Source organism: Carassius auratus, unplaced genomic scaffold (assembly GCF_003368295.1).
Source record: "Carassius auratus strain Wakin unplaced genomic scaffold, ASM336829v1 scaf_tig00018226, whole genome shotgun sequence".
Taxonomy (NCBI): Eukaryota; Metazoa; Chordata; class Actinopteri; order Cypriniformes; family Cyprinidae; genus Carassius; species Carassius auratus.
In genome coordinates this window covers 85,412-98,790 of record NW_020524866.1, presented here as the reverse complement: position 1 = coordinate 98,790, position 13,379 = coordinate 85,412, and the positions used below count along the sequence as shown (strand labels likewise).

At 33.8% G+C, this 13,379-nt stretch overlaps 1 protein-coding gene across 1 annotated transcript in view; it reads right to left on the bottom strand.

Annotated features, from left to right (window-relative positions):
• Window positions 1-9,675: 9,675 nt before the first annotated feature.
• LOC113075998 (polypeptide N-acetylgalactosaminyltransferase 9-like) overlaps window positions 9,676-13,379 on the bottom strand; it is a 72,120-nt gene continuing 68,416 nt past the window's right edge. Inside the window, exons 10-11 of the mRNA XM_026248648.1 lie at window positions 11,401-11,568; window positions 9,676-10,592 (exon numbers count right to left, since the gene is read on the bottom strand). Coding sequence (XP_026104433.1) covers window positions 10,446-10,592; window positions 11,401-11,568 — 315 coding nt within the window. The 3' untranslated portion in view covers window positions 9,676-10,445. The remainder of the gene's footprint in view (window positions 10,593-11,400; window positions 11,569-13,379) is intronic.

Here is a 13,379-nt window from a genome sequence, read left to right as displayed (position 1 = left end):
GTCCTTTCATTCCTACAATAGAGATTTACATTTAAATTGACATTTTATCACGAGAGCCTGGGCAGAGGTGCTTTAGTAAAACAGACGACGTTTCATTCTCTCAGGCCTTAAGTGAGAACTGTTCTCATGATTTTCAGTCACTGTTGAATTCAGTGCATCTGATATGTGAGCAGTTTAGGATATTTTTGCATTTTATGTAACTTAAATTTTATTATTTTAAGTTTTTTTAATTGGGCATCTAAATCTGCATTTTATGAGGGCTTCTATAATTTACATTGTTTATTGAATTAAGCAAATCAGACAGGGTCAATCCGATCAAACAAAACCAGTATTTACCATGCACAAAAGCTGAACAATGCAAAAGCTTAAAGTAAAATGTGAGCATTTGTGAACAGAAATGTAAGTAATAGAAAGTAGCTATTCAAGCTACTACCTTTCTTCTTTATTCCCTTTAAATGCATCAATTTCTTGAGTGGAATTCTTTAATTTCTTTAAATAAAAGGACCATTACATTTGTGATGGTCACCCTAACACACACACACACACACACACACAGCTTTGGCCTTGGATGTAATTGGTCTTAAAAGTACACTAAACCTTTTAAAACCAACAAAACAATCTGGGCTAATTGGACTATGGGAAAAAAAACAGCAGACCAGCAGATATGGTTTAAAACAATATAGAACCAATTTTGAATTATTTTAAAATTGTTCCAATGACATACATTTAAGGCAGCTCTGTGTGGATCAATATAAATCAACGACAACGATTTGAAAGCCTGAAATAAAAATACAAGACCTTGCAAAGATCGTTTTAGAGAAGGAGTGCTACAGAATTATTGGAAAAATGAGGAGTGCAGAGTCTCAAAATCATATACAAGGGATCTTAAAAACACAGCAACCACTTAGAGATAACCCAGGCATGCTGCAATCCAGCTCCAGTCTCTCAGTCAATGACCTTGACATCTCAGCCAAAGAGAGTCCCTGAAAAAACAAACAGATGTGAAAGCAGTGGCCTGCTGTGACCGGCAGGAGGGAGGCAGCATCAGCCAATCAGATGTAAGGACACACTGAAACGAACACACAAGTGGTTGTGCTAATGAATATTTTGAACACTCTAAATCAAAAGCTGCAATAAGACCGGTCAGTTACAGTGCATTGCTGGAAGTCAACTGTAACATCATTCATTTAATTTATTCAGAAATCAATATGAGGGTGATGATATGTTAGCTTTTTCAGGCGTTAAAAATCAAACAATTATTAAACATGAGATGCATCCTCCATCCTCAGTGTAATACACCGCACACTGAAAGCTGTAGCTGTCAGTATAAGGTAGCAAGTGCCAAATACATGTGTTTCAAATAAATGCATTTAAAGGGTATACAGTAAATGAAATGCCAAACAAACATTCAATAATAAAGCTTTGTTTTAATCAAAAGTAAATCATGAAACTACATAAAATATAAAAAGGTGTAACAATTTATCCAGTTTAATAACATAAATGAACACTAATAAAATAAAGTAACAAACATGAAAAAGATTTTTGGTCCACATTGTCTTTAAGGTGTCTAATATTAACGTATTAATTCACGATTATTAAGTTTTATTCAGTGTTGTCATATAGAAACGAGTAAACTTTAACAGTAAATTTAGGTATGCATATAAATCCAACTGCAGTTGTTAGTGAAGACTGCACTAAGATGTTGCAATGATACAATATTGCACTAAATTAAAAGTTCAAATGTTACAAATAAGTTACATTACTAATATATTGGTAGCACTAATATAACGATTTTATGATACAGTATATGTTACAATAAAGTAACAATTGTGAAACAAATGAGTTATTAAGGGTTTTTTTTTATGTGTAAAAGTAAACCAGAATGTGATCAAACAGTTTAAAATAAGTGGACAGAGATAATATACACATTTTGATGACTGCAGAAATATGTTAATTCAGGATACACATTATCCCACTGGTTACAATCATGACACAATTGTTGAGCATAAAACATAAAAAAAAAATATTTAATGATTTAATATTTCAAAGGGTTATTAATGACACATCATCTGGATATTTTATTTTATGGATATTATATTATGTCTGGAATTTTTATTTTGGATCAAACAGGTTAATTTCTACATACAGTATATAGGTATCTGTGGTAACTGAGGATTGTTTTTCCACATCAACAAGTAAATGTGAAGTGAATGCTGGGTGACCGTTCACATCTGAGCAAAGGGAGTCCAGCTGATATGACCAGGTCAATCACCAAAAGTGTCTTGAAATGAATCCTGGCAGCTGCACGAAGCCATGCAGAGACTTGAGCAAAGATGTGATGTGTGGAAATACATCAGTGTTCAATGCACATCAAGCAGTTCTATTCTCAATGCTGATGCAGTCAAATCAAAAAGGAATAAGTTACAATAGTTTGATGCACTGTATAAACCTTACATTGTGAGAGCTGGTAGTGAAATGTGACCAGTGAAGGTCAGTTGGTTGTCTTGACTCTTCTGCTTTGTACACTCCATGGTAAAGAATATTAGTCTTGAATAAACGGATATGTCACTGGGTGAAGTAGATAAAAGCAACCTCATGTTTCTGTCACAGATTTTTTTTTTCTCCTAACATATGACTTTTAATCTGTACTTTAAATGCATGCAGTTTCTTCTCCCCTGATGTCACCAAACACAACTGCCAAAATTATTATTCTTTTTTTTTTTTTTACTGAAGGGTTCCTACGCTGGCCAGTGAAACTGATAACCACGCCTCAAATGCACAACATTGTTTGAGCCATTGATAGGAGAAACTGAACAAAATTAATATAATTTCAGTCAAAGGAGTGTCAGTCAAAGGTTAGGAGTAATTAAAATATTTTAATGCTTTATGAAAGTCTCTTATGCACACCTATAAGCAACTATGTTGCATGCTTTCAGATTAAAATACAGTAACTGTAATATTGTAAAATATTGTTGCAATTTTAAAGGATTGCAATTCATAAATTATAAATATATAATAATTTATTCCTGTGATGCAAAGCTGAATTTTCTGCAGTTATTACTCCAATCTTAACCCTAATATGCTGATTTGGCGCTTAAGAAACACTTTGTAACATTATTATTAATATTATAAACAGTTGTGCTGCTTACTATTTTTGTGAAAACTGTTAAACCCTACATTTCAAAGGCTTATAGCTAAGTATTTAACAGGGAAATTGAAATAGTATTTGTGACCCTGCAGCACAAAAGCAATCTTAAGTTGCTGGGATATATTTGTAGCAATAGCCAAAAAAGCGTTGTATGGGTCAAAATTATAGATTTTTCTTTTATGCCCAAAAACATTCGGATATTAAGCAAAGATCATGATCCATGAAGATATTTTGTAAATTTCCTACCATTAAAAAAGGTATTGAGATTCCAGATATCCAAATATTGTCAGATCCTAATAAACCATCCATCAATGGAAAGATGATTTATCAGCTTAAACCTGGTTTTGTGGTCCTTGGTCACATTTTACTGTTTCTGGTTTTACTGTATTTCTGATCAAATAAATGCAGCTCTGGGGAGCATAAGATACTTGTTTCGAAAACGTAATATAATTCAAACTCTCTGTCAACAGTTTTAACCTCATTAATCTCTTGTATATGAGTTTCTTAATGCTTTGTAATATATCCAATGCAGTAAACAGCTTTAAAAACAAATGATTGCTGTCGCCACTTTTATTATAATTGTCAATGTTTTTTTAGGTGTATTTGCATACAAATACAGTCATGCAGGGTCTGGTTTCAACAGTGTCTTGGAGCAGCGTCTTTCTCTCTCTCCTCTGGAGATCTCATTATGGTTTCTGCAAGCTGTTCGGCCTCAGCAGTTATCACACATGCTCATCATTATAACACGGCTTTGCTCACTGATCTGAGAACAGTTGTGGTGGACCACCTACAGTGTCTAAAATTATGTCGAAAGTCAGATCAGTGCAGAGAGGCACATCTTCACATATATTGTTTAGATTACTCTTATTATAGTCACATCAAATGAGTGACAACTATGTAGCTACAGCCAGTAAAGTGTACAAGAGACCTCTTGATCCACTTCCTATTTTGCCAACAATAGCATCATCTCACTTTTAATTTATTCCCAGCAGTTCCACAGGACCTTAAAGCCAACACTTACAAAAACGTATACAATGGTAATGTGATGTTCAAGATGATACTAACACAAATGGTATAATCAAACACAGTGGTGCTAAATGATTACCATATTCATGTACTTTAGCATTTACATTCACAAGTACTTTAAAGGGGTCATATGATGCAATTTCAAATTTTCCTTTCTCTTTGGAGCGTAACAAATTCTTGGTGCATAAAGAAGATCTGTAAAGTTGCGAAGACTAATATCTGAAAGCCAAAAGTTAACCACGCCCCCCTAAAATGCATCATTTAAACACGCCCCCACATGTCTACATCACTCACAGTCTGTAAGTACGTTTTCATGTGTAAAGGATTTGCCACTGACGGTTCAAATGCGAGTGGTTTTATGTTTACGTAGCGCAATATGCAGCGCGATATGCAACACAACACGTAAAAAGTATTTATAATCAGTAATTATGTCCCCACTGGATGCAACAAATACCTTGATTGTAATGGGTGTTATAGTTTTTGTCTGGTTGTGCCAGGAGACGGGATTACTTTATGGTAAGGGGCGTAATATTTCCATCACGCGCTTGAGGCATTCGTCCAATCACAAAGCACTGGATAGCTGGCCAATCAGAGCACACCTTGCTTTTCAGAATGATGAGCTTTGTAAAAATCTACACGTTTCAGAAAGGTGGGGAATAGAGGAGAAACAATAATGTACAGAATGTGGAAAATAATGTGTTCTTTGAACCTTAAACTGCATAAACACATTGCATTACACCAAATACACAAAATAATGTCCTTTTAAGCAAAATCGTATGACCATTTCAAAGAATACCATAATAATAATATAGTGCAATATGTCGAAAAAGTGTAAATTTGTCGAAATTGAGATTCATACATCATCTGAAAGCTGAATAAATAATCTTTCCATTAATGTATGGTTTGTTAGGTGGACAATATTTGGCCGAGATAAAACTATTTGAAAATCTGGAATCTGAGGATGCAAAAAAAAAAAAAATCGAAATATTGAGAAAATCACCTTTAAAGTTGTCCAAATTAAGTTCTTAGCAATGCATATTACAAATAAAAAATTAGGTTATGACATATTTACAGTAGAACGTTTATAAAATATCTTCATGGAACATGATCTTTACTTAAAATACAATGTTTTTTTGGGAGGCTATGAGATGTATTACACCCAGCGACTTAAGTGTGTATATATATATATATATATACACACACACACAAAATAATTAATAGGTTAATTTAACAAGGATATATTTATTTAATTAATTCATAAAAAAATCATGGTTTCCACAAAAAATATTACATTTAAATAAAAGATATTACAACCATAATTAATAATGTAGCACTAATAATATTCAAGCACCAAATCAGCATATTGGAATGATTTCTGAAGGATATATGTGACGCCATCACTATTCTTTATAACACACCACATATCGCTGCCCTAGCAACAACCGACTATAGAGAAAAATACATTGAAAAAAACAAAAAGCACATTCTTTCTATCTCGACCAGACTTTTTGCCGTCAGTAGCTCAATAAAAGTATTCTCTGGAAGGTGTCCTAGTGACCTGCTTCTCTCCTTCTTCTCATTCCCATCCTGCCTTTCCCTTCAAATCTCCCCATTACTCTGTCCTGCCATCCATCCTGAGTGTCGGAGGAAAGAATGGAAGGGATAATGTGAGTCATACATCAGTTTCCACTCTCCTGTTTCGTGAGGAGGGCTGCCCTTGTCAAAGGCGTGAACCTGTAACTGTCCTCTTTGGCTACATTGAAAGCTGTCTCTCTCCTCTTGTGTCCTCTGGGTGTTTAACAACTCTAGGAGTGAAAACATTAACATTTTACAACTTCTACTTTTATCTCGCAAGGCCAGACTAAACAACACAATTGTTTTTTTCTCGCTTTCATTTTAACATGAAAGAGATGTTGTTATGGAGACACTAGCTGTCTGAAGACATTCACAATCATACGGTACACATATCTCGTCTGACAGAGTCAAGATAAAAGCAGAGGCATTTATTTTGCTTTGTTTTAGACACAACAAGACATTTTTTTTTTTATTTGATTAATGAAACATTGTTATCGCAATTTAGCAGACATGTTGGTCCCTTGAGAGCTTATTATAAAGCATGGTCTTTCAGAGCAGAATTGATTTAAAGTTGGCATTCACACTATGCATTAAATTATTTTTAAATAAATAAATTAATGATTGATTAATTGTAACATGAATTATAAACAAACAAATAAAACACAAACAAAAACAAATATTATATCTACTATTATATATTAATATTTGTGATTTATATCTAAAAGTGCATTTTAGTCAGAATAAAAACTATAAATAGAACACATAATCCTGAATTAGAATGAGTGGAGATGACGTTTTTTTTTTTTTTTTTAATAGTTTAAAAAAAAATTGTTGTTAATTATTTTTAACAAACAAATAGATGACTGATCATTGGTGAAACCTCTATTAAATCTTCTACAATATAATACAATTTTTTAAATAAATAAATAAATATATAGTATAGTATAGATAATAGGATGATTATTGGTAAAACGTCTATTATATCTACTACTATAACATTTATATAAAATAAATACATATTTTTTGAATAAATGATAAAATGTCTATTAACAAATCATTGATTATATCTACTTCAATAATAACAGATTTGTGACATCTAAAAACTGTTCTAGACAGAATAAATGCATATTGCTAATAATAAGCATCTACAGTATGAAGAAATATGCTTTTTGAAGCCAAATGATGTAGTTACTCCCACCAACTAAACCCTGCTCTCTTTGTGGTTTGGAGCCAAACTCCTCATACAAACCTGAATGCAGAAATGGAAAAGAGTGTCTTCTGTTTGGCTGAGTTTTTAATTGGTGAGGTGAAAAAAGACCAACACTTTCTTTGTTTACAGAGACTAAGGCTGTCACAGAGACTTGGGGGAATTCTCAAGACACCTATTTCAGTGACATCCGTCAGGTAGCAGGAAAATGTTATGCATGATATAAAAAAAAAGCAGCTATTAAATAGCTTGTCCTATCAGAGTTTAAGTCTAAATAAGCCTTATTTCCCCAAAGACTGTGAACACTGTGACTGTGTGAACACATTACTGTGGAAAGGGCAGTAGGAGTGTTTTGGAAACCTGTTTGAAAACAATAATTGATTCAGTGATAGAGGTATTCCATCAGTGTATTTATCAGTCTATGGATTCATAACTGAAATACCCAAATTTCATTGATATAGAATGACAAATAAAATCAACTTAACATGAAATAAAGCAAGGGTGTAACTTAAACCGCAAAATACTTAAAATACCTTCTGAATGTTTTATATTTACACTACCATTTAAAAAAAAAAAAAAAAACGACATCATTTTATTTGATCAAAAATAATGCAATTTAATTTTGAAAAGGATCGTAGAGCTTAATTTCGTGGTGATTCTTTTTTCAGGATTCTTTGATGAATGGAAAGTTCAAAAGAAAAAAATAAATGTTATATATAAATGCAACATTGTAACAGTCAATAAAGCTTGCAAATTACAAAATTATATTAACCATATTCATTTGAAATGGTCAAATCTGTGAATAAATATGTAAATATTACAAGGTCTTTTGGACCAATACTTGATAAAATACAAAAAATAAATAAATAAATAAAACACACATCACCAGCTCTCCCACTACTGGTCTACTGAATTAGTTAGTCGTCTTGGAGGAAGCAGATTGTGATTCATAGATGCGTGCTCGCAGTGCATTTGCTTCTATGACTTTATCGCTGAACCACATCTTGGGTAAAAAGCATAAGCAAAAACAAAAGCACCACAGCCAGCTGATATATTTCTCCTATTTGTTTCAGTGCACCACATGCCTGCTACGGGTGAATTTGCAGCGACAGCGCTTGTTGAGTCTCCAGTGTGGTTTTAAATAAGATCTTCCCCTTGTAGATGAGTGGAGGGAGAAGATGCTTGTTTATGAATCTATTGGAGCTGAACAGCTAAAGCCTGGCTGAGCAGGTTTCTGCAGTCTCTCTTAGTAAACACACTGGAAAACAAATTAAAAAATGCCTTGAGATCACACAGGTGGTCCTTTAAGAAGTGCTTACAGTTGGATGGCTTCTTACAAACGTTTCTGGCTCTGTCAGACATTGTGCTCTCTCTCTCTCTCTCTCTCTCTCTCTCTCAGGACTACATGAGCACTAAACACTTGAGAGGAAAGAAATGGAGTGGCTTTCACTGCAGATGAGAGAGGAAAAAATGAGTGAATACATCAATGAAAAGCAGTAACATTTATTTTCAATAGTTGTGAGCTTTTGAGTTTGCTTCAAAGAAGAAGAGGAGCAGCAAGCTGAGTTTGACCGCTGTGAGAAGCATTCAGTGCTCTAGTGCTGAGTTGTGTGGTTTGTATCTTGCGGCGACAGTATTTAGAAATGCAAAGCTTAACAAAGGTTGTCCTTTCTTTTTCTCAACTAGTTTCTCAAGACTCCAGACATAGAGCTTCAGACAATATCTAGTGGAGGTAAAAAGTTAACAGGAAATAAAACTTTTTTTTTTTTTTCAACACATTCATGGTCTTCATTTGAACAATTTATCGATGCAAAGCCCAATCTTTCATAAACTTAAATTATGTCATTCTTTTATCTTAGTCACTCTCTTACACACCGATCCGTCAAACACTCTTAAAAATAAAAAGTTATTTATTGGAACTGATTTGGAGAGATATAGCATTGCATCACATGCTCACCTATGGATGCTCTGGAGTGAATGGGTGCCGTCAGAATGAGAGTCCAAACAGCTGATAAAAACATCACAATAATCCAGAAGTAATCCACACTACTCCAGTGAAAAAACAACAACAACAAGATATTATATTTTAAATATGCACAGACCAAGCACCATTTATTAGCTATATCTATCCTGATTCAAATGAGATTACTTAATTTTTTTATTTTTGGGGAGATTGATATGTTATGGATAGAGGACTGCCAAATGAACAGTTTAAAATTAAAGACCTATTAATGTTAGATTTGTTTATTACAGACAACCATCTTTTCACTTTTCAAGATGTTAATTGATTCACTGGAATCATGTGAATCACATGTGGATTATTGTGATGTTTTTATCAGCTGTTTGGAGTCTCGTTCTGACGGCACCCATTCACTGCGAAGCATCAGTTGGTAAATTTTTAGGCTGAAGTGCTGAACTATTCAAATAAAATAATCTTCACACTAAGAAAGTGGATATTTTAAGAACTGTTCATAGAAAGGCCCACAAAATTGTTATTCTGTGGCATTTCTACAAAACTCCTTTTGTAACCTTTGTTTTTTACAGTGTACTTTTTTCCATTTCCAATGCATAACTTATAATGGGTTTCGAACGTTGTCTCACCTCGACTTTGCTAAATAAATGTCACCTTTCATAATTATTGCTTGTGATGTCATCGATCCTACAACATAAATCAACACAGATACTGAGTTTCACATCAATTAAATCATACAACACTGTACAAAAGAAAAGAAAACTTGTTTTTATTGTTTCGATCTTCCTGGATTATCATATTCTGAGTATTTTACAACGTGTTTCTACAACAAGACCTTAACATTATATCCATATCTTAATTTATTTAAAATCAAATATTTTGTACATGCTTAGGGAGGAACATTCCCTGGTCTGATGGCATAAGGATGGAGAAAGGCACATGAGTTCTTGAGTGAACACATGGTTTTGTTGTGCATTAGCAATTAAGTCTGTAAATCAAGAAAAGATAAAGAGCTGAAACTATTGTGTTAGATTAAAGTCTATACTACTTTTTGTAGCACTTGGGATACCCAAGTTTCAACATGGATCTTCAATTATCCAAAGCAATTCACAGCCTGAAGAAATAAGTGTTGAAATGGCAATTGATAAGAAGTAAAACTCAAGACATTGCTCAGAGGGGTTTGCAACTTTTCGCTTTCTCTCTTCTTTGTTTATCCGCAACTCTTTTGAATATTTCTCTTGATATTTCACCGAGACAGCTCATCCGAATTCCACTCGGGAACACAAGTACGCTGCAGTAAACCGCGAGTCTGTACAGTCCCGTGATGACGGCATTCAGCTTCATCCACTCTGTCAACAGTAAAAGCGTCCAAAGATAATATTTTACCTGTAGACGTCTATATCGAAAGCTTTTCACCCTGAAAGAAGTTCTTCTGGTCTGTCTCAACCCCAGACTCTGGGTTTGTGTCTATGGCTGCTCTCCAGCTCAGGAAGGTTGTTTTTCGGGTTGGATGTTCCTCAGTGTCTGGGGTGTTTTATCCAGTTCCGAATCATCCATTTCTGTCCTGAGCAGCGCTGGACGACCAGCCGCAGGCCAAAGTTTGCATCTTTTGACATTTCGACCTCCAAACAGCGTCCCGTGTCTCGACTTATGATGGGTCCATTCTAAGAAATAATTAAGATCAATTATAAATACACTTGGCATCACACACTACCTACAAACGTTTGGTGCCTATAAGTACTGAGTAATATTAATTAAATGCATGTACTTACTTAGGGTTATGTTTAGGATGGGTGTTTGGTTTAGGGTTAGTTGCATGTAATTATGCATAAATTACTGTTATTATAATACTGAGTACATGGCAAGGCAAGGTAAGTTTATTTATATAGCACATTTCTTTCACAATGGTATTTCAAAGTGCTTTACATAAAAATCATGAAGAAAAATAAAATATAAAAACTTTGAAAATGATTTAAAAAATGCTTATTTAAAATGAATTTAAAACATTTAAAAATATAAAATGACATTTAAAAATATAACATGTTTTTTTTTACTAATTCAATTATTCAATATGTATTAGTTTATGCATTAAGTGATAGTAAAACATACAAAATTTTACAAAACATTTATATTTTCTATCAAATAAATGCGGTTCTTGGAACTTTATATATAAGAATCTCCCAAAAATATGCATTATATCACAGTATTTTTGTTTTGATCAAATAACAGTAGCCTTGCTAAGCAAAAAAAAAAAAAAAAAAAAAAAAAAATTCACAAATCTTACAGACCCAAATACTGTTGTACATACATAAAATATATCTTAAGGGTGCTTTTTTTTAAAGAAAAGAATCCAATTGAAAATATCTGATGTTTATTTTAAAGTAATAGTATCTCAAGTGGAGGATCAAATATTAATATGAAGCATTTAGCGATCTAATAAATAAATTGTTTAGCTTGAGTGCATTCACTTACCTGAGTAAAATCCCAGAGCCTCTGGGAGGACCTGGTGACAGCATCACATTTTTTCAAGCTTGGAGTCCTTCCTCTTCCATCATCCACCAGGCATTTTGTGTCAGGCAGAAACGTAGTCGACCCCAGGGGTCCTAACTGCAATAAGCCCTCAGTGGTGTACCTCGCCAGCTGAAATAAAACACCAAGTTACAATGTGAGAAAAAGAAATGTGTGATATATAAAATGAAATGGAAGGTCCTAGAAATGCAGCTTAAAGGCATAGTCCTGCCATAGATGAAAATGCCATTATGATTTTCACACCCTCATAATGTTGTTCCACCTTTATGACTTTCTTTCTTCTGTGGAACGCAAAGAATGTATTTAGAAAAATGCTTTTAAAATACTTTGAAGAGTGTCTTTTGGTTCATATAATAAATGTCAGTGCAGTCCAATGTTGTTTTGGATGCCAGTGGCTTTAATTAAATGGACAAAAACAGGCGGTTTTTTTTAAAGGTGTGATTCTGAGCAAAATCCAGTTCATAATCCATAATAACAGTAAAAAAAAAAAAAAAAAAAAAAATAATAATCCCCTATTGTCCTTTCATATTGCAATCCAACAACAACTTTGTTAAGAACTGTTCTGAATGGTTTTCACTTGTAAAAGTTCTTTGGTCTGTGCATATTTCTCTCCCGATTCAGACAACTTTTTCACTGGAGAAATCTTTATTATGGATATAGAGAAGTTACCATTACTTAAACTATGAATTTGTATATTATACAATGTTAATTGATTGGGATAGGGGTGCTGTGGATTACTAATGGAAGTTTTTATCAGCTGTTTATCAGCCTCATTCTGACGGCACCCATTCACTGCAGAGCATCCATTGCTGAGCGAGTGACGTAATGCTACATTTCTCCAAATCTGATGAAGAAACAAACTCATCCACATCCTTGATATCCTAAATTTCCAGTAAATTTTATTTGATAAAAAAAAAATGGTGAACTATTCCTTTAAGAACACTCCAACAGATAAAAGCAGTATTTAGCTGTATGATTAAGAGCACCACGACACTGTACATAAACTATCGAGAGAGATGCAAGTCTAGATAGCAGCTATCGATTACAGTAAGTACATGGCACTGAATAACACAGGTCAATAATTCAGCTGAAAGTCAATCTCTTAGATATCAGATCCCAAGGTCGGCACATCACAATGAAGTACAAGCTGACATTCAATGAAAATCCAGCTCTCTCTATTGAGTAAAGTTAATCTATAGAACAGAGGGTAATTGCCCAGTCACCAAGGTGAAAACAGCCGGAGGACAATAGCATGAGCTCATCTTCATGTGTACTGTAACGTGATTCCTGAGCTTTCATAGAGGCCATGCATTCAGTCAGATGACGTACCACACAGACACGCTCACAGAGGACAAAGAAAGGATTTTTCAGTAAAACAACGACAAGTAGGAACACTGTTTCAATGCATTGCAATCAAACGTAATAAAAAATGATTTTTTTTTTATATTCATGCATATTATAAGAGTTCTTCAACCTTGCACAGCAATTAACACAAAACACTTTGCATTGAATCTTAAATAAATAAATATATGAAAATAAATCAATGTAATGGAAATGACACAGTGGCCATGAATTATTCCTGTTTTAAATTTTTAGTTAAAATAAAAAAGCGGGGAAAAAATGAAGCTTAGCTGTATCATGTAAAACCAGCTTTTACTATAATTTGACGATACAGTGGGAATATACTTCAATTGCTTTATTTCCCTTAGGGCTGGATTATAGACTAAGACTGTCATTCCCCTACAAGATTTAGGAGGGAGGACGAGAGACTGTATTTTAAATTGTTCAAAGGATCATGCCTCTATTGTGTATGAATGACAAGGAAAAGGTCAAATCACGATGTCAAAGGTCACAGGAGAACTGTTTGATAAATCCACATCCATTTAATCCGAATGAACAAGAATGTCAGATGCCAAAGTCAC